General features: G+C 63.3%; 3 protein-coding genes across 3 annotated transcripts; all 3 read left to right on the top strand.

The window, feature by feature from the left end:
* The first annotated feature begins 869 nt into the window (after positions 1-869).
* C1QL1 (complement C1q like 1) lies at positions 870-7,175 on the top strand. Its single transcript, XM_066566961.1, has 2 exons — positions 870-1,534; positions 6,319-7,175. The coding sequence occupies exons 1-2, from the start codon at positions 971-973 to the stop codon at positions 6,496-6,498; spliced, it is 744 nt and encodes a 247-aa protein (XP_066423058.1). The 5' UTR covers positions 870-970; the 3' UTR covers positions 6,499-7,175.
* Positions 7,176-10,884: 3,709 nt separating this feature from the next.
* Positions 10,885-18,436, top strand: KIF18B (kinesin family member 18B). Its single transcript, XM_066566651.1, is given in 11 exon segments — positions 10,885-11,047; positions 11,714-11,797; positions 11,800-12,075; positions 13,424-13,578; positions 14,020-14,124; positions 14,359-14,469; positions 14,999-15,187; positions 15,260-15,436; positions 16,330-16,448; positions 16,693-17,042; positions 17,841-18,436. Coding segments are annotated over 11 exon segments (2,325 nt in total).
* A 930-nt stretch (positions 18,437-19,366) lies between these two features.
* FAM187A (family with sequence similarity 187 member A) lies at positions 19,367-20,611 on the top strand. The gene has a single exon (XM_066566652.1). It carries the CDS (start codon positions 19,367-19,369, stop codon positions 20,609-20,611), a length of 1,245 nt encoding a protein of 414 aa, XP_066422749.1.
* The last annotated feature ends 515 nt before the right edge of the window (positions 20,612-21,126 follow it).

Consider the following 21,126-nt stretch of genomic DNA (forward strand, 5'->3'; position numbering starts at 1 on the left):
GTGCCACTGAGGTTGATGCCACCTCGGCGTTGTCACCCAAGCGCTGCGGGGGACGGCACTGGGAGTGGCCCCGGGCCGCTCTCTGCCCGTGTGTCCGTGTCGCCCTCCCCCATCCCCGCGTCCTTCGCTCACCCCCGGCGCTGGCGGCGCCTGTCACTTGCCATCGCGTCCCGCTGTCCCCGCCGAGGCTGATGGAGATGGCAGGCGACGGAGCGGGCGCAGCCGCGTGTCCCCGTGCCATGAGCCCTCCGGGGCTCGGCCCCGGGCACGGCTCTTTCGGGCAGCCCGGCCACGCCGGCAGTGGCACCTGCGGCTGTCCCGTTGTCACCGTGCCACCAGCGGTGACATCCCATCCCACGGAGCCACGGCTGACCGCGATGGACGCTTGGGTGTCACCTACGCTGTCCCAAAGTGTGGGAGGGGAAACTGAGGCAGGGAATAGGGGCGGGCCCTGGGGATCACCCCCGGGGGTGTTCTGCTGTGGGGACACAAGTGACGGGTTCCAGGAGTGTCCCCAGCTCCACGGGGACGCTCGCAGTGCTCGGGGTCTGGCGTGGGGACACGCGGGGCCGGGTCACCGAGGGATCCCCCGTTGGAGGAGAGGGGTCAGTGGGGCAGCCGGGGCCGATGCCGCCTCCGTGCCTCAGTTTCCCTCCCGGGGCGTGGTCAACACCGACGGAGGCGTGTCCTGGGTTGGATGGGCGGCATCGAGGGGGCGTGTCCTGCCGCGAGGTGGGCGGGGCTCCGGCGGGGTGGGCGTGGCCCGTGCGGCGCGGGGCGCACCGGAGGCAGCGGAGCGCAGCGGAGCCGCCGCCGCCAGCCCGAGCCCCCCCCCGCCGCCGCCGCCGCCGCCGCCGCCCTGCTCCCCCCCGCCGGCACCATTCCCTCCCCCGGGCGCCAGCGCGCCCCGGCCGGGCGGCGGCTCAGCCTGGGCCGGAAAACTTTGCTGGCGGCCGCGGCGGGGGTGGTGATGGTTCTGGTGCTGGTGGTGCTCATCCCGGTGCTGGTGAGCTCCGCCGGTACCGATGGTCGGTACGAGATGCTGGGCACCTGCCGGATGGTCTGCGAGCCCTACGGCCCCGCCGCCCCCCCCCAGCAACCGGCCGAACGCGGCCCCCTCCCGCCGCCCTCCACCCTGGTGCAGGGTCCCCAAGGCAAACCGGGCAGACCGGGCAAACCGGGACCGCCGGGTCCGCCCGGAGAACCGGGACCGCCGGGGCCGGTGGGGGCGCGGGGTGAAGCAGGAAGACCGGGACCCCCGGGATTACCGGGACCGGGCGCTACGGGCACGGTGAGCGCGGCCACCTACAGCACGGTGCCGCGGGTCGCCTTCTACGCCGGCCTCAAGAACCCCCACGAGGGCTACGAGGTGCTCAAGTTCGACGACGTGGTCACCAACCTGGGCAACAGCTACGACGCCGCCTCGGGCAAGTTCACCTGCGCCATCCCCGGCACCTACTTCTTCACCTACCACGTCCTCATGCGCGGCGGAGACGGCACCAGCATGTGGGCCGACCTCTGCAAGAACGGGCAGGTAAGGGCTGCCCATCCCGGCTCCTTCCGCGGGACCGGGAGCTCTGCCGTCCCCCAGCACGGGAGAAGGGCGATGGGTGCTTCCCCGTCCTTTTCCTGGCCTCGGAATGGGTGCTCCATCCTTCTCCTGGCCCCGGGAATGCACCCCCAGGTTGTCACATCCTCTCTTCGTGCTGATGATGGACCGCGGGTGCTTCCCCAGGGGCCCCGTCCTTTTCCCGGCCCCTGGATGCGCTCCTGGGTGCTCCATCCTTCTCCTGGCCCTGGGGATGCACCCTCAGGGTGCCACATCCTTCTCCCAGGGCTGATTAAGGGCTCTGGGTGCTTCCCTAGGGGCCCCATCCTATTCCCAGCCCCAGAGATGCATCCCCAGGGTGTCACATCCTTCTGCCAGCGGCAGTGATGGGCTCTGGGTCCATGCACATCCTTCTCCCAGACACTGCCACGCACCCCTGGGGTGCTTGATCCTTCTCCCAGTGCTGAAGATGGGCTCTGTGTGCACCCCCAGAACGCCCTGTCCTTCTCCTACCCCCAGGGATGCACCCCGGGATGTTCTGTCCCTCTCTCAGTGACAATGATGGGATTTGGGTGCGTTTCCAGGGTGCCACGTTCTTCTCCTGGGCACGGAGGTGTAACCCCAGGGTGCCCTGTTCTCCTCACAGTGACGTGATGGACTCAGAGGGGCTCTGTCCTGCTCCCATCTCTGGAGCTGCATCCCCAGGATTCCCCATCCTCCTCCCAGTGCTGGAGATGCTCCCCCAGGATGCTCCATCCTCCTCCCAGTGACAATGACAGCCTCTGGCTGTGTCCCCGGGGTACTCCCCGCCCTGAAGGAGCAGCCCTGGGGTGCCCTGTCCCTCTCCCAGTGACAGAGCAGGGCTCTGGGTGCACCCTGGGGTGCCCTGTCCCTCTCCCAGTGACAGAGCAGGGCTCTGGGTGCACCCTGGGGTGCCCTGTCCCTCTCCCAGTGACAGAGCAGGGCTCTGGGTGCACCCTGGGGTGCCCTGTCCCTCTCCCAGTGACAGAGCAGGGCTCTGGGTGCACCCTGGGGTGTCCCATCCTCCTCCTCCTCCCGTTCCCAGATGCTGCTCTGTGTGCCCTGTCCCTCTCCCAGTGCTGGGGACCGTCACCATCCACCCTGGCGTGTCCCCAGGGGTTCCCTCAGTGCTTTCCTTGGCCACGGAGATGTTCCTTGGGGTCCCCGGGGTGTCCCTCCCCGGCCATGCCATTGTCCCCACGGAGGTCCCTGCGGGGACAGGGCTCCTCGGCAGGGACAGCGTCCGCGGTGGCCTCGAGGGGGGCAGCGCCTGCCCCGGTTTTGGGGGGCTGCACCCCAGGGGCTGCGTGGGGACCCCGCGGGGACAACCCGAGGGTGGCTCCATCCTTTCCCCTCCCCTCTCCCGCATCCCCACCACCTCATCCCGCTGGAACCCCCAATGCCAGGACTCAGCCTCGCCATCCACACGCGTTTGGGGTGCCCCTTTCCACGCCGCGTCCCCCTCCCGGCCGCGACTCGAGGGACGAGATGTGGCTGTGTCCCCCCGGGGATGTCACCGGGCTCAGTTCCCCTGGATGTCACCGCAGCCGGCATTCCCGCGGGTCCATCCACTCTGCTCCCGCTTCCCGGCGCTTCCTCCGGCGCCACAGCCCGCGATGCATCCTTGTCCTGAGGATCCAGGACCCCGCATTAACCCAAAACTGAGTTATCACCCCAAAAAGAGCCGGGCTGTGAGGAGGAGCGGGAGCTTTGTCACCCTCCCCGAGCCCTTCCGAGCGGGAGCACAGCAGGAGCCGCTCGCTCGGCAGCTTTTCTCCATCCAAACACTTCCAATTTCCTTTTATTGAGATTATTTTTGTCCTCCCCCGCCCTCCAGCCTTAAATTTTGGGGGGTTCCAGCACCGCTTGGCACTTCTGGCTCTTTCTCCCAAGCACTCCGGACTGAGCACCCCAAAAAGTCCCCTCAACCCTTTGGCTTCCCCCAAAATCTTTTTGGGGACCACCCCAAATCTTCCTACCCCCTCAGATCTGTGGGGCATCGACATTTCTGGATGAATTTCCAGGAGCTATGGAGCCCCTTGTCAAGAGAAGCTGCGCTCGGGCGGGCGATGCAACTTAATTAACGGCTTGTTAATTACTAACAAGGCATTGCCGCATCGATATCTAGAAAGAAGATCCCCCTCAATGGCCCAAATAATTGAAAAACGGGGTTATTTAGGGGGTTGCTGCCAAAAATCCCCCGTTCCTGGCATGGTGTGGGTTTCCCTGCAGATAAAGGTCGATCCTGGCTTATTCAGAGCCAGTCAGAATTTGGGGGGCACCCTCTGGCCCCCCAAAAATCCCCTCGGTGCTGCCGGTTTGGGGGCTGCCCATCACCGTTGAGTCGGGGCTGGAGTTAATGAGAGCCAGGGGAGCTGCTGCTGGTGGTTAATTAGCATTAATTATTATTTGTATTAGCCCGTAGCTGAGGCAAGGGCAGTGAGAGGTGGACGGACGGAGGGACAGATTGATTGATTGATTGATTGATTAATTGATTAATTGATTGATTGATGGGCAGGGCTGGTAACCAGGTGGTTTTGGGGTCCCCATGCTGTAGAAAGCCATCCCCCAGAAGGCTCAGGGAGGGTCACAGCCCCAGGGGACTCTTGGGGACAGTCCCCAAGGGTACACAAGGATGTGCTGGAGGGTCCCTGGGGGCTCCCACTGCCCTGTCCGGGGGTGGGGGGGCAGCTGCTGGTGCACCCAAGGGCCCTGGGGGGCACCCAGAGCTGGGCCCGAGGATCCTGAGGAGCATCTGCCACTGCTTTTGGGGTCTCAAAAGACACCCTGAGGTGCTGGGCCATGGTGGCACATGGGGCACGTGGTGTCCCCGAGGCCCCAGGTGTCACCGCCCATGGCAGCGCCCACTGTCCCCTGGCTGCTGAAAGCTCCCGGGTGCAGCCACCTTGGGGACCCCTCCAGAGTGTCCCCAGCGCCGGGGACACCCCCAGCATTGTCACTGGGGTCAGAGCCCAGGCTGGGGCCATGCCGCCCCCAGCTCCCGCCTGCTCCGTGGGGAAACTGAGGCACAGAACAGCACAAAAGGGTGAAGCCATCGCGGGTGGCCGTGGTGGCAGCGCCCCTCCTGTGCCACTGCGGTGCCGGCAGCGGCTCAGCCCGGGCCCAGCGCTGCCATTTATCTTCCCTGGTTAGCGAGGGCTGGCGGGCGCGCCGTGATGAGGCGGCTCCTTAACGAGGGAAGACGGATGGCACCGGGCGGCTCCAGCTGTGGCGGGGGGGACGCCGCCAAATGGCTTTTCCTGGCTCTTCTTCCTCACGGCTTCTTCCCTCGCTCCCGTTCCGCAGCAGGACTGCCCAGGAGATTGGGGCGCTGTGACTGACCGGGATTCGGGGTCCCCCACCTGCAATGGGGACTCTCGCGGTGGCAGGGTGGGCACAGGGTGACTTTAACGGGGTGAATGTTAAAAGTGAGTCCTGTGGCACCACCAGCCTGGCCCTCTGTAGGTTCCAGAGTTTGCAGCGTCCCGCCCCAGCATGGCAGGCTGCGGGTGAGGTGCAGCTGGGTGAGGAGTGATCCCCCGGGACTCCTGTCCTGGGGACAAAGGACAGGACTGCAGGGGACAGCCGTCCTTGTCCCACCGCTCCGGGACACCGCAGCCGCTCGCCGATGCGAGCCAATTAAGAGCCGATTCTCGTCGCTCGTAATTAGCGGCACCTTCTCCCGGCGCAGCGCTTCTGCATTTCACTTGGGATTTCAGCAGCCGCCTTGTCACTGTCACCCAGCGCCGCGATCTCCCCGCGAGGCTCCGGCGGAGATTTGATTACCCAAAGAATTCTGCAGCGGCTCCAGCCACGGAACCGCTCCTGCGGGCGGTGACGGCTCCTCCGGCCCTGCCGGCACCCAGGAAACCTGTGGGGGTTTCTGGGGGGAGCATCCTGTCCCGCAGTGGGCGAGGGTCTGTGTCACGGGGATGGGGGTTCAGCCCTCGCCACACGCTCACGGTCCCCGTGCAGCTCCGGGGAAGCGCTGCGGGATGCAGGGTTCAGGGTTTGGGTCGGGGCTGGGCTGGGAAATGGGGTGCTGTGTCCCAGGCACGGCCCTGGATCCAAACCCAGAGACCAGGTCCTGTGTCTGAGCTGTGCATCCAAACCTGGAGTCAGGGTCCTGTGGGAGAGCCGTGGTCCCATGTGGAGCTCTGGTGACACATCTGACCCACGGTCCTGTGTCCAAACCTGGATCCAAACCTGGATTTGGGGTTCTGTGTCAGACCATGGTCCCACATCTGACCCACGGTCCTGTGTCCAAACCTGGATCCAAACTTGGATCCAAACCTGGATTTGGGGTTCTGTGTCAGACCATGGTCCCATGCCTGACCCACGGTCCTGGATCCAAACCTGGATTTGGGGTTCCGTGTCACACCATGGTCCCATGCCTGACCCACAATCCTGGATCCAAACCTGCATTTGGGGTTCTGTGTCAGAGCTGCGCTCCTGTACCACAGTGGGGTCCTGTGTCTGGGCTGTAATCCCGCACCTGACCCCACACCCGCAGTCACAGCCAGTGGCACCGTCCCCGTCGAACCCAGCGCCGCGCTCCCGTTTCGGTGCCCGCCGGGTCCGGGGGGGCTCCGGGCGGTGCTGGCGGAGCCGCCTCCCCCCGGGACCCGCTCACCCACGGGGGGGATCCCGGGCACCCCTGGCTCCTCCGGGGCGGGTGGATCTGGTGTGCGTGAGGCGGGACCGAGGCGTGCCCTGAGCCGGTCCCGCCGTGTCCCCTCCCTGGGCAGGTCCGGGCCAGCGCCATCGCTCAGGACGCCGACCAGAACTACGACTACGCCAGCAACAGCGTCATCCTGCACCTGGACGCGGGGGACGAGGTGTTCATCAAGCTGGACGGGGGCAAAGCCCACGGCGGCAACAACAACAAGTACAGCACCTTCTCCGGCTTCATCATCTACTCGGACTGAGCCCGGCGCCCCCCGCATCCCCCCCGGCCTCCCCGCAGTGACCCCGCAGTCCCACGGCGTTCCTGGGCCGTGGTTCTGTTCCCTGCTGCCCCCCAGCTCCCCCCGATCCCCCCCGGCTCCCCTTGCCCGCCCCCGGATCCCCCTCCCCGCGCTCCCGGCTGCCCCAAGCCCTCCTTTTCCCGTCAGCTCACACAAGGGCTGGGGGCTGCAGAGGTTTGGGGGTGGCAGGAGGCTGGGGGTGCCCCCCGCGCTGCCCCCCATGCCCAGCTGTGCCCCCCGTCCCGCCGCTGCTCTCCGCCCGCCCTGGGGTGCTGCCGGGGCTCTCGGGGCTCCCCGGGCCGGGGGGGCTGTGCTGGGGCGGGGGGAGCCGCCCTCCTGCCCCCCCCGCGCCCGCCGGGGTGACAACATGGTAAAGCAGAGCTGTGATCTGTCCCGGTCTGCTGTGTGTGTCCCCAGTGTCCCCAACAGCGGGGGACGGGGTCTTTGTGCCACCACCAACACCTCCCATCCCGAGGCCGCTTCTTTACCAAACCGGCCCAGCCACGAGCGGCTCCGTGTCCCTGCACCGCCGTCATGGGGACGCTTGGGTGCCGCCCTCACCCCAGCCCTGTCCCCATGAGGGGGTGTCCCCTGCGAAACACAGCACGGCCACTGCTGGGGGAGGGACACACGGAGCCACCGGGACCCACGGGCACTCGCGCCCGTCACCGCTGCCTCGTGGAGCGATTCGAGGTGACAGCGGGAGCCTGGGGCCAGCGGCTGTGGTGGGGACAGAGAATGGAAGCCCTGGGGACACGGAGTGGCCTTGGGGACAGGACGGGGCTGGGTGTCCTCCTGGCTGTATATGTGTGTCCATGTGTCCCCAAGAATGAGTGTTCATGTCCCCAGGTGTGTGCGTATGTCCCTCAGGTGAGTCTGTCTGTGTCACGGGGATGTGCGTGCCCCCAGGTGAGTGTGTGTTCCAGATGTGTGTGTGTGTGTGTTCGTTCCAGATGTGTGTGTGTGTTCCAGCTGTGCTCCCTCCCCCAGCTCTCCGTGTGTGTCCCAAGCCCCTGCGGCTCCCGGCGCTGTTCCCCAGCACCGATCCCGGCTGGAGGCGGCGGAGGGGCCGGGCTGGATCGCAGCTTCGAGCAGAAGGTCCCCGAGAACGGCGCGACCGAAGCGCAACCCGGGGACCCTCCCGGACCCTCCGGAACCCTCCGGGACCTCCCAAGCCCCCTCGGGACCTTCCAAGACCCCCGGGATCCCCCTGGACCTTCCAGGACACCCCCGGGACCCCCGGCACCTTCCCCTCTCCGCCGCCAGCCGGGGCTCGGAGCTGCAGCCGCTGCAGCCGCCAGCAGGGGGCGCAAGCGGTGCCGAGTCCGCAGCTCCCATAGCGCATCGCGCGGGGCTCGGAACTACAACCCCCATGAGGCACCGCGCGGGGCGCAGCCAATGGGAGCCGGAGAGCGGCGCGGGGCCAATCAGGAAGCAGGGCGGGGCCTCGCGGGGAATTTAAAGGCGGCGCGGGAGCGGGAACCCGCCCGAAACGGAGGGGTCGGGGTCGGGGTCGGGGTCGGGGCCGGGGCCGGGGCCGGGGCCGGGGCCGGGGCCGGGGCCGGGGCCGGGGCCGGGGCCGGGGCCGGGGCCGGGGCCGGGGCCGGGTTTAGTGTTAGTGCACTGAGTGGGTACAGTGCGAAGTGTTTTGGGGCCCCAGAAGAGGCGCAGGCCGTGGCTGAAGAGGGCGGCAGGTCGTGAGGGGCTGAGCGGGCCCTGAGGGGACGGTGTCACCTCTAGGGCCTGAATAGTTACAGGAGCGGCTTGGAGCCGGGGCGCCTCTCCCTGCCCTGGATCCCCTTCTTCCTGCCCTGGGATCCCCTTCCCCCGGAGGCTCCCTGAGCACCGGCAGCATTCCCGAGGATGCGGCTCCTTCCCCGGGGTTTGTGCCCAGCCCGGCCCGGCCCGGCTGCACAGCGCGGGCAGCCCGGGAGCTCTTCCCTGGACGTGCCTCGGGAAGGAATCACCGCGCACCAAACACAGTGTCCAGCACACGGTACAGCCCAGGATTGTAAACATTTCATACTGCAGTCTATAAAATGGTTAAAGAGCTCCAGGCTCGCTCCAGCCTGCCTCAGAGCCTGCTCCCCCGAACCCACAGCCCAGCCCCGTGCTCCATCCACTGCAGAACTGCAGCAAAATGCTGCACAATGGAGAGACTCAGAGCCGCTCTTAGAATTGGTGTGGAATCTGCTCAGGAAATTTTAACACTCTCCTTTTGTTTCCTCCCTGCTTCAAGGATGCCAGGTGAACTTATCCAGCAGCAGCAGTTGGGTGTTTGGAGAAGGAAGGTGGGCTGGGGTCAGCAAGTGTTCAGGAACCTTTCTGGCCATCCATCCATCCATCCATCCATCCATCCATCCATCCATCCATCCCAGAGCCCCTCTGGCAGTCACATTCCTGCCCCTCTAGACCGGGACTGAAGCCCCTTCACAGCAGCAGCTCCAGAGATTCCTCACCAGGAATTCCTCCATTGTTTTTAACAGGGCATTCCTGCTAATATAGTCAAAAACAAAAGTTTCAAGGGATTTAACACTGCCCTGATACACATCATTATTGCAGGTACCAAGCAATAAAATTAAGGTCAACAGGGTTGCCATAGGCCAGAAAAGATTATCAATATAAAATCACAAAAAAAAAGTTGATTGTTCCCTCCATATTGACATACTGGGTCAGTCACCTGGTGCTGCAGTTGGATGTTTGGAGAAGGAAGGTGACCTGAGGTGCATCTGGGTCAGAAACTGTTCAGGAAACTTCCCTGTCACCCATCCTGGAGCTGCTCTGGCAGCTGCACTCCCTCCCCAGACTGCCCCGGGGGCCCTGTTGGTTCCCCCACACCCCATCCCACATTTGCTCCTGGTTTCCTCTCCAGCTCAGCCCCAGGGCTCCCAGAGAGCAGTCCCAGGCTCTGGCTCCTGTAAGGAATTTTATTGTGCTGCAGCAGCTCAGTAACAGCTTGAGATGGAGCCTCTGGGGCTCATCCCAACAAAGAACCTCCATCCCCTCCTGGCAGTGGGGTGTTCCTGCTGAGCCATCCTCTCCTGCTGTGTCCCAGTGCCCTGCCTGGCACTGCAGGGCCCTTTGGGTCAGTGCCAGCTCCTGCCCACTTGCTGGGGGCTCTGGCATTTCCCTGCAGCTCCCAGGGCAGCTGCCCCACCAGCTTTGTGCCCTAAATGTGCTCCTCAGCACGAGGGACCCTCACTGCACACCCCAAACTGTGACAGAGCAGCATCCCCAGGCACCCCAATCCCCATCCCCAGGCACCCCAATCCCCATCACAGAGACCCCAATCCCCATCCCCAGACACCCCAATCCTCATCACAGAGACCCCAATCCCCATCCCCTGACACCCCAATCCCCATCCCCAGATACCCCAGTCCCCATCCCCTGACACCCCAATCCCCATCCCCTGACACCCAATTCCCATCCCCAGGCACCCCCATCCCCAGGCACCCCAATCCCCATCCCCAGGCACCCCAATCCCCATCACAGAGACCCCAATCCCCATCCCCAGGCACCCCAATCCCCATCCCCAGGCACCCCAATCCCCATCACAGAGACCCCAATCCCCATCCCCAGACACCCCAATCCCCATCACAGAGACCCCAATCCCCATCCCCTGACACCCCAATCCCCATCCCCAGATACCCCAGTCCCCATCCCCTGACACCCCAATCCCCATCCCCTGACACCCAATTCCCATCCCCAGGCACCCCAATCCCCAGAGACCCCAATCCCCATCCCCAGGCACCCCAATCCACAGCTGCACCCTCTGCCTGGAGCTGCCTTCATCCCCTTCAAAAATCCATCCTCATCCCCGAGCTGGAGGGACACGGCTGTGAGAGGGGGGTCAGGGACTGGCTGGATGCAGTGGCTCCCTGTCCTGGGGGAGGCTGGTGACAAGGATGTCCCTGAGGGCTCTGGGTGTCCCTGCAGTCCCTTCCTCACTGACACGGTGGCTCAAGGCCACCCTCAGCGCGTTCACAAAGGTGACACGAAGCTGCAGTGCTGGTGCCATCTAGGGGGATCTGGACAAGCTCGAGGAGTGGGACCAAGAGGACGCAGGGATGTTCGGTAAAGCCAAGGGAAGGGGCTGCACCAGCACAGAGTGGGAGAAGAGCTGAGAGTCCTGCAGAGAAGGACTGGGGGGTTCTGGTGGAGGAAAAGCTGCACCCGAGCCAAACACCAAACACATCCCGGGCTGCAGCAGGAGAGGAGCGGCCAGAGGAGGGCGAGGCAGGGGGTGCCGAGATCACCGCTCAGGGTCCAGCCCAAACCCAGCGTCAGTGACGCTGTCATTCCACGGCAATGAATCCTCGGGGGCTCCGTTGTTCCCGGCACGGCGCCATGGCCACCAGCGGCGCAAGTGACAACGTTCCAGGGCTGCCAGGCACCGGCGGATCCCGAGTGACAACGGCCGGGCTGTCCCCGCTCAGCCGCGCTCCGCTCTCGGCGTTCCCGGTGACCGGGGCTCTGCCTCGTCCCTTGCCCGGCCATGCCGACCCCAGGCGTGGGTGCTGGGTCAGTTCTGGGGGCCGGGACAGGGACACGGGGGTCTGCAGAGCTGTGGGATGGGGCTCTGAGGAGTGATAGGGGGGTGGAAAGAGTAATGAATACTGGAATGCTCTTCCCAGGGAGGTGGCACAATCACCATCTCTGGATGTGTTTAAAAAAGGACTGGACATGGTGCTATTGTCTAGGTGAGGTGTGAGGGCATGGGTTGGATTTGATGATCTTAGAGGTCTCTTCCAACCTCATTATTCTGGGATTCTGGGATTCTGGGATTCTGGGATTCTGTCGTGAGAGGGGCTGTGGGGGCCAAAAGAGGGGTAGGCTGAGAGGGCTGGAAGTGGGATGTTGGGCTGTGGGAGGGGGCTGTGTCTCAAAGGGATTTAGGGTCTTTGGAGAGACTCTGGGGGTCCAGGGGAGCAGTAGGAGCATGAAGGGAGTTGTAGGGTCGTTTGGGATCCAAGGAGACACGAAGAGTGGCCAGGGTTTTGGAGAGGCTGTGGGAGGCTGAGGGAGTTCAGGCTCATGGGGAGCTCCAAAGGGGCACAGGACTGGCACAGGGAGGGGTGGGCACAGACCCTGGGGAGGGGGGAAGGCTCTGAGACCTCGCCCAGCCTGGGGATCTCTCTCCCCCACTGCACCCTACAGCTGAAATTATCCCCCCCAGACCACAGGAGGACCCGGATCAGTGGATGGGGAGCCCCGAGCAGGCCGATGCCCCAGCCCCAGGTGCCTGTTGGGGGGCAGAGCCCCCGCCCCAGGAGGGCTCCGTGGCCGTGGTGCTGCGTGTGAGGCCCCCCAACCCCCGGGAGCGAGCTGCAGCCTCCATCCTGCACGTCCTGAACCAGCACGCCGTGCTCTTCACCTCCGAGGAGCCCGGCGGCACCGGCACCGGCCCCGGCCGCCGCCGCAGGAACCTCGAGTTTGAGTTCGACCACGTTTTTGGCGAGAGGGCCACGCAGGAGGAGGTGTTCCAGCACACCACGCTCCCTCTGCTGGACACGCTCCTCGCTGGCTACAACTGCTCCGGTGAGTCCTTCACACAGCCCTGATCCCTGCAGGAGTTCCTGCCCCATCCCCTCCCGGGCTGGGGGCGCTCAGGATTGGATTTGGAAGCCCCCGTGTGTCTTTGGGAATGGGGTGCCACAACCCCAAAATCACACAGCCTGAAGAGAGCTGGTTCCAGCAGTGCTCAGCACTCTGGGAATGGGGTGCAGAGGATGGATATGGGCGTTGGAGGAGAGAGATCCCTCCCCAGGGTCTGTGCCCACCCCTCCCTGTGCCAATCCCGGTGCCCCTTTGGAGCTCCCCATGAGCCTGAACTCCCTCAGACTCCCACAGCCTCTCCCCAAACCCTGGCCTCTCTTTGGGTCTCTTTGGACCCCATACGACCCTACAAACCCCTTAATGCTCCTACTGCTCCCCTGGACCCCCAGAGACTCCCCAAGGACCCTAAATCCCTTTGAGACACAACCCCCTCCCACAGCCTGCCCTCCTCCCTGGGCAGGAGCTGGCCAGGCATTTTGAGAAAAAGGAATACTTGCTCTTGTGTGTCCTGGGTCAGGAAGGATGGGTAGAAATGTGGTGGATGCATGGAGAAAGAGCCCCTTGGCTTTGCCATCCCTTTCCAGGCTGGAATGGCTCCATAGAGCTGGGTCTGACAGGCTCTGGACAGCTCCCACAGCCCCGAGCTGCTGCTGCTGCAGCCCCAGAGCTGTTCCCAGCACTGCACATCACAGCAGCATTCCCAGGAGGAGCCCAGCACTCCCCGGGCTCTCCCTGCACCAGGAGCTCACACCAGGGGATGCTGTTCCAGCTCCCAGTGGTTCCTGAGAGCCACTGAAGGGCTGCCCCTGTTCCCAGGCCCCAGCACTGAGTGCTGCTCTTGGGAGAGGGCTGAAAATCCAGATCAGTGCGTCCCACCCTGATGGGGAGGCTTCAGAGGAGGTGCTGGAAGATGGGGGTGAAAGAGAGGAAACAGAAATGCCTCGTGGGAAGAGGGTCAGAGGTGACCTGAGCATGGGAGCAGCACTCACCTGGAGACTCCTTCTGTCCCTGCTGCACTGGAGAGGCTGGAACCAGGGAGAAAAACTGCCCTGAGGAGCAGTGGGGAAAGTTAGGAGTTTTACCTTGTGTCTTATCTCTGTGGGAAGCAGATAAGCTCTCCTCTCTTCTCCTTCTCCTTCTCCTTCTCCTTCTCCTTCTCCTTCTCCTTCTCCTTCTCCTTCTCCTTCTCCTTCTCCTTCTCCTTCTCCTTCTCCTTCTCCTTCTCCTTCTCCTTCTCCTTCTCCTTCTCCTTCTCCTTCTCCTTCTCCTTCTCCTTCTCCTCCTCCTCCTGCTGTTTGATCATTTCACCTCCCATCCCTTCTCCCTCCAGTGTTTGCCTACGGTGCTTCAGGGGTTGGGAAGACCCACACCATGATGGGCACCAAGAACACTCCTGGCATTGTGCACCTGGCCACGGTGGAGCTCTACAAGAGGCTCGAGGCCATGAAGGACAGGAGCTGTGAGGTCCTTGTCTCCTACCAGCAGGTTTGCTGTGGCTCAGTGTGTCCCCTCCTGCCTCAGGGTCCCCAGGGAAGAGATTTGGGGTTGATCCAGAGCCACACTCGGGGTACCTGCAGTGTCCCCTGCTGTGCCTGGGGACAGCCAGGCTGGGAGCAGGACCTGGAGGAGAGAACTGCTGCTGTTCCTCCCTCTCAGCTGGAGCTGGGGCTTTTCTCTCCCTTGCTGTGCTCCACAGAGCAGTGAGGGCCTCCTGGCTGGAAGGGCTGGAGAGGAGCAGGGTTGGGGGAAGTGCCCAGCAAAGCTCTGGGACCTGGCCCTGCCTTCTGAGCCCCATCAGCTGCTCTGGTGGAATGAGGTGCCAGAGGTGGGGTCAGGGGGAACCCCTGGCTGTGCCAGATCCTGCAGGGGTACCCAGCTCCCTCCCAGAGAATGAAACCTCAGCCTGACCTCGATTTCCTGCTCCAGGTGTACAAGGAGCGTGTCTATGACCTGCTGAAGCCCCAGGGCCCTCTGAACATCTGGGAGCAGCCCGGGAAAGGAGTCGTGGCACAGGGCCTCTCCTTGCACCAGGTCTGGGCACAAGGAAGGCACAAGGGCTGGGACAGACTCATCTGCACCGGTGCTGGGAGCAGCTGGGAGCCCTGGGGACATGGCTGGGGAGGTCTCAGGTGCTCCTGGCTCCTGGCTGGCAGCAGAGGTGGCCCTGAGCTGCCAGGGCCCCACAGAGCTGCCACTGCCTGGGGCTGCTCAGCCTCGGGCTGCCCTGCCCAGGTGCTGACCCAGCCCCTGCCCCTTCTCCCCCAGCCCACGACACCAGAGCAGCTCCTGGACTTGTTGGCCAAAGGCAATAAAAACCGGGCCCAGCGTTCCACCAAGGCCAACGCCGCCTCCTCCCGCTCCCACGCCATCTTCCAGGTGAGGGCTGCTGCCTCTGCTGCAAATGGGGCTGGAAACAAACCTGCACACCTGGGCAGCCCCAGGGCTGTCCCCCCAGCCCTGAGCTGGGGATGTTGCTCCCCAGGGGCTCTGTTTTGTGCTCTCTGCTGCCTGGCTGCAAAGTTGCCCCTGGATTGCAGTTCCAGCCAGGTCCTTGCCCAGTTCCAGGGCTGTCGCTCCAACCTGAGCCTGCGGCCTCGCCCCTTGCTGCTGCCAGGGGAGCAGCCCAGGTGGAGCTGGGAAAAGGCAGCTTTTCCAGTCCCTCTGAGGACCTGCCCAGCCATACCCCTCTCTACCATCGAGTCTGGGAGGTGCTGATTGTTCCCATAGCTGTCCCTCCCTGCCACATCCCTTCCCTGGCTCTGCTCCTTGTGTCATCACCGGGTGTTTGGCTCATCCTTTCAACATGCCAAGTTCCTCTCCTCCCTCTGGATTTCCTGGCTCTTGCCCTGAAAGCACAGAGCCCAGAGCACCTGCGTGGAGCCATCTCAGCCCCCTCTGTCCCCAGATCCAGGTGAAGCACTGGGACCTCACCGGTGGGGAGCCACGCGTGGCCAAGCTGAGCTTCATCGACCTGGCGGGCTCAGAGCGAGCCTGGGACACGCCGGGCCGGGGAGAGGGGATGTGGGAGGGCACCAGCATCAACCGCTCCCTGCTGGCCTTCAAAAGCGTCGTCCGTGCTCTGGCCGGAGCCAAGGTGAGTCTGGTTCCCCGGGCCGGCTCCGGGATGGTGTCCCCACGGCCCGGAGCTGAGCGCTGTCTCGGACAGGGCGGGCAGTGCCATGTGCCGTTCCGGGACAGCAAACTGACGCTGCTGCTGAAGGATTCGCTGGTGGGCAGCTTCCGCAGCACCGTGATCGCTGCCGTGAGCCCCGCGGCGCCCGCCGGCCCCGACACCTACAGCACGCTGCGCTTCGCCAGCCGCGCCCGGCACATCCTGCTGCCGGTGAGCACCGCGAGGGCCCCGCGGGCTCGGGAGCTGCCGCCTGCGGGCAGGAGGGGCCGTGGTGGGGTGCATTGGTGGGTGCTTTCCATATCCAGAGGGAATCTCCCAGCGCGGGGGTGCGCTGAGGGCAGGAGGTGCCGATGGAGGTGCAGCTGATGCTGAAGCTGCTCAGCCCACAGCCCGTGGCGCTTTTGCCAGGTCTCTGGGCACAGATCGTGTCCCCTGCGGCCACCCGGGTGTGGGAATCCATAAAATCAGAGGGGTTTGGGAAAGCTGCAAAAGGCAGGCCTCAGATACAGCAGAATTGTGAGTAGAGCTAAAGCAGCAGCCATGAGATAGATCAGCAGAAAAATGATTTAAACTGTAGAAAAAGCAAGGGTAAATGGAACAATAAGCCTGTGTATTAATGCTTGTCTGAATAGCTCTCTAAGCTGCAGAAAGTTTATCTAGCAAGATATTAGGAAGGTTAAAGCTTAATAATGGAGCTCTGTGCGTTGAGGCTTACAAGCAGGTATTGTATTCGAAATAAGCAAGCATTGTTGTAACTAAAGCCACGTGTGCTTATGGTGATTGGATAGAACTACTGTCAATGTGCTTTTGCTTTGTGTGATTGGTCAAGAAGTTTATAAAGTGAGTTGGAACATTAAGTTTTTCGGCCTGCTGCCTGGAGTGTGAGCTGCTGGCATCTTCCCATTGTCATACCCATGTAATGAGACTGATGCTGAAACATAAACCAGCTCGAGGCACTTTCCCAGCAGCCCCATCCCATTCATGGTCTGTAAATAGCCCCTGCCGGCGTCACCAGGGGCCCTGGAGCCTGGAGGAGGCTGAGGAGCAGCCCCGGAGATGGGTCTGTGCTGCACCGTTGTGTTTTAACCCCTGCCTGATCCCAGTCCCTGCAGGACCCCGGGGTGTCTCCCTGCAGCTCCAGAACAGCCTCCCCGCCCGATCTGCAGTTCCAGACCAGGACACCAAGTCCCCTTCAGCAGGACCTGCAGGACCAGGAGCAGAAGTGAGTGTCCTTGTGTCCTCTCCATGTCCCACTCCTTCCTCTCAGCCTGGGCAGACCGGGCTGTCCATGGTTGGATGGATGTGGGACCACGGCTGTGCTTGGAGATGCTGGCCTGTCCCTGGGTCCCTTGTCACCCACAAGTGCACACACACCTCACAGCTCAGGCTCTCCAGGAGGGGATTTGCAGCTTGGCAGTGTCCCATGTTCCAAGTTTGACACTCTTACTCCAAATCTCTACTCACAGCCTCTGCCCTGATGAAATTACTGAGAAGACAAAGGATGTGGAGGAGCCCACAGGACTGGAGGAGCCCACAGGGCTGGAGGAGCCCAAAGATCTGGAGGAGACCACAGGGCTGGAGGAGCTCACAGGACTGGAGGAGACCACAGGGCTGGAGGAGCCCAAAGATCTGGAGTCCACAGGGTTGGAGGAATCCATAAGGCCGGAGGAGTCCCCAGGGCCGGAGGAGTCCCCAGGGCTGGAGGAGTCCCCGGGGCTGGAGGAGTCCCCGGGGCTGGAGGAAGCTGCACTCCCCTGTTGCCTCGAAGAGCCCAGCGAGGCTGCCCCAGCCCCAGGAATGCAGCTGAGCTGTACAGGTGAGGATTTGGGATGGGGACAGTGAGGGTTGGCCCCTCTCCTGTGCCTCGATGGGGGCTGGAGGAGCCCGCGGTGGGCAGGGGGCAGGGGACGGGCGTGTCCCCAGTGTCACCAAGTGGCCTCGCTGTGCAGAGCGATCCGAGCTCGGTCTCCTCGGGAGGAGCCGGGAGCAGCCCGGGGCTCGGGGGGAGCTCAGCCCCTGTGTGCGAGGCAGCTCCCACGGGAGGGGCTGTCCCGGCCCCAGGAGCCCAAAGCAGCCGCTCTGAGCCGCGTTTCTCCCGTCTCCGTTCCTCCTCCCTGGTTCCCTTGCCCGAGCCAGCCGGGATGGAGCCTCAGCCGGCTCTGAGTAGGGCTGAGCTCTTCCTCCTCTTCCTCCTCATCCTCCGTGCCACGGCGCGGTCCTGGCGGGGAGCTGCGGTTCTGCAGAGCCCTGGGGAGTCCCTGGGAGCTCCCCTGGACCCTCCCGGACCCTCCGGAATTCTCCGGGACCTCCCAAACCCACTCGGGACCTCCCTGAACCTTCCAGGACCCCTCTGGACCCCCCTGGACCTTCCAGAACCCGGGGACAGCGCAGGCACTGCCCCGGGGCGCTGGCTGTGGGGCTGGCCCGGGGCCTGTGCTGGCTCTTTTCTTCGGGGCTGGATGTGCTTTGATGGAACAGCCGCGGGCAAAGGGCTCCTGCGGGGCTGGGAGGGCGGCTCTGCACTGAGCTGGGCGCACACGGGGTGCCCCGGGGGTTGGGGGTGCTCCCGAGCTGCAGACACGGAGGTGATTCTCTTTCTTGTCTGCTCTTTTAGCCGAGGCTCCTGTCACCATGCCAGACCCCCCTGTGCCCAGCACGGCCCCGCAATGCAGCCAGGAGCTCTCTCCGTGCTCCACTCCCAAGCCCATCTCTGTCTGGCCGGTGAAGAGGATGCTCGAGTCGAGCAGCGATTCCCAATCAGAAAACTCCTGCGGCTCCCGAACACGGAGGAAGCGCCAGCGGGGCTGTAGGAAGGCAGAGCAGAGCTCCCCCGTGTCCCCGGAGCCCCGCTGTGCCAGCCGCCAGCCCTCCCCTCCGCCGGGCACCCAGAGCCCGGGCACCGCGGCGCCAGCACGGACCCCCAGCCCCCTGCCCGGGCCGGCTCCAGAGCTGCTTCCCCCGAGCGCTGAGCAGCAGCAGCAGCAGCAGCAGCCAGAGCTCCGGGAAGCCCCCCCGAGCCCACCCCCCAGCTCCTCTCCCAGCGCCCAAACCCCCAAGGCCTCCAGCTCCTCCTCCAGCTCCCCGAGCATCCCCTCCTGTCCCGTGCCGCCCTTCTGGCCGTGGTTCCAGCAGCGTGCCGGCGTCTGTGCCCCCTCTGTTGGCTCAGTGCTGTATGTGTGTTTGCAGGTGATGAGTGGGTTTAGGAGATAGGTTATTGTGTTTTTAATAAATTGTTCTGTCCCAAATCCAAGGGCCAGCACGCAGCTGTTCTCTCCTGCCTCCTCCTCGTGTGGGGAGCCTGGAAAAGGTTCTGGCTCTGAGGTTGGGTTCTGTCCTCCTTCTCCATCATCCCAGGGCCTGTGGGTGCCTCTGCTGTGAGGGGCCTGGGCAGGGGGCCAGGGCTGGGGCCTGAGTGTCCCAGGGTGCAGGTGAGGGCTGTGGGGGCACATGGCCATGGCCATCCATGACAACACCCAGTCAGGTGAGCTGTCCCTCTGTGTCACTGTCATTGCAGTGGGGTCATGGCCCTGCCACTGCACACTCACATTTCTAGTTCTTGTTTGTTCCCCATGCTGTGATTTTTTGTGTCCAGGCACTTCAGAGAGGGGATCAAGAAGCTGTGTGGGGTGTGAGAGGTTCCACCACAGCCACACACAGCACTGATGGGGTTTGCCCTGTGATTCTCATCTCAGGCCAAGGAACATCAGGCTGGCCTGGTCTCCTCCCCAGGAGGAAGCAATGGCACAAACATTGCCACATTGGAACCCACCCCCCAAGCCTTCCCTCTCATCAGACTGGCCACAGCCCATGGTTGAAGGTTCTCTTTGACCTCATCATTAAAGCACAACCCAAAAATTCTCCGCCCCAAAAGCCAATACCTTCCCAATGGCACCAGCCATGAAGATGTTGATCTGCACTAGAGATCCCCTCTAAGTTCCCATCCAACTCAAACCATGATGAGATGTTGGGGATTCCACTGGCCCCAGCACAGCTCCGTTGTTGCCAGGCACATGGGTGACAACGCTCCAGAGCTGCTTTCAGAGAGGGTGACAAAGGCTGGGCTGTTCCAGGGCAGGATGCTCCCAGCAGATCCCTGCTTGGGCTGTGAGAGTTCTGCTGGGCCAGAGAGCACCCAGAGTGATGGGGATGAGGCTGCTGGGAGCCACCATTCTCCTCTCCCTGCTGGATGTTCTCCAGGCCTTTGCCATTGAGAAGAAAGGGGATGTGTTCAAGAAGACGGCGTGTCCCGCCTTCCTGGTGTTCGAGAACGTCGCCTACCTGGCGGACATGACCTTCGAGCTGCCCTGCAAGTGCAAGCCCGAGGAGGCCTCCTCTGTGGTCTGGTACTTCCAGAAGAACCTGCACAGCCACGAAACCACGGTGCTGACAGACTTCAACGGCACCGTGATCGTGGATTCCAAGCAGGTGCGCGCGGGCAGCGACCTCCTGAAGCGCTTCAGCATCCGCCTGTTCAGCCTGATCGTGTTCCGAGCCCAGGTGAGGGACTCTGGCCATTACCTGTGCGGCACCAAGGAAGGGCTCTTCTTCTACGGCTACGACGTGGACGTGCAGCCCACCAGGAAAATCACCGTGGCTTTCCTGGATAAAGACCAGCACGTCCAAGAGGACCACAAAGAGAAGGAATTCACCCTGTTCACCACCTTCTGGGACTGGACGCGCTGCGACCGCTGCGGGGTGCGGGGCGAGCAGCGGCGGATCGGGCTCTGTTACGTGCAGAGTGCCCAGCTGAAGCCCCGCTACCGCACGGCGCTGCCCAACGTCAGCTCCTGCGGCTCCAGGGCCGTGCCCAAACCCTTCGGCCGCCTCATCCGCCTCCGCAGCCCCGAGGTGGCCGTCAGGAGCTGCCTGGCCCCTTGCCCACAGAAGGAAACCCCCGAGGAGGGCGTGCAGTCCATCTCCAACGTCGTTTACAAGCTGGGCGAGAAGCCGGAGCTGCCCCGTGTCCCCATGCAGTACCACAACCAGCCCCCCAAAACTGACCTGGTGATCTCGTGCCCGGGGGCGCGGCCGGAGCACGCCGTGGCCTGGGACAAGGGCTCCGTCCGGCTCTACCGCTCCCACTACCTGGTGGGGGTGAGGAAGGACATGAGGCTCTTCATCGACCACGGGAACCACCTGCACCTGCAGCGGCTGCGCAGGAGGGACAAAGCCACCTACTTCTGCTGGCGGGAGGGCGAGCTGGTGGCCGGCTTCCAGCTCACTGTCACCTTCGAGCCCCGGCGCCAGCGCAGCCCCAGCGACCCCGAGTCCATCTTCGTCATGAGGGCTGTGGGCATCAGCTTTGCCGTCGTTGTTGGCATCTTCTTCCTCGTCCACCTGTCCCACTGCAGATCTGAGGTGTTCAGGAAAGTGGCCAGGTTGTAGCAGCTCCACACTGGGACACCTTGGCTCACCCTCGTGCAGGAAATGTCCAATGTGAGGACCATTTTAGTTTCAACATTTGGTTCTGACTTTTTGAAGGGAAAGTGTTTTGGGTTTCTTTTTTAATAATCTGGCAATTTTTTTCAGAACTGTCTCGGTTTTTGAGGTGTTTTTAACATCACAGAATTGGGAGTCAATATTTGTGCCTACCAGAATTATCTTACACATTCCCCAAAGGTGGTGGCATCTCTGCAGGGTTTCAGCAGGGAGCAGGATGTGACCTCCAGGTTCATCTCCTTTGTTTGAGGATGTGACTTGAGGATTTCAGCATTCCCAAGGGAAATCCTGCTGTCTGGGAGGGCTCTGTGGGTGCCAGCGATGCTCTGGCACTTCAACCTTGTCGATGATGGTGAGCCAAACACCTGGTGATGACATGAGAAGCAAAACCAGGGAGGGACAGAGCTATGGAAAACAATCTGCATCTCCCACACTCAGGGATGGAGCAGGGTGCAGCTGGT

The sequence above is a fragment of the Molothrus aeneus genome, chromosome 28 (genome assembly GCF_037042795.1).
Source record: "Molothrus aeneus isolate 106 chromosome 28, BPBGC_Maene_1.0, whole genome shotgun sequence".
NCBI classification, from domain to species: domain Eukaryota; kingdom Metazoa; phylum Chordata; class Aves; order Passeriformes; family Icteridae; genus Molothrus; species Molothrus aeneus.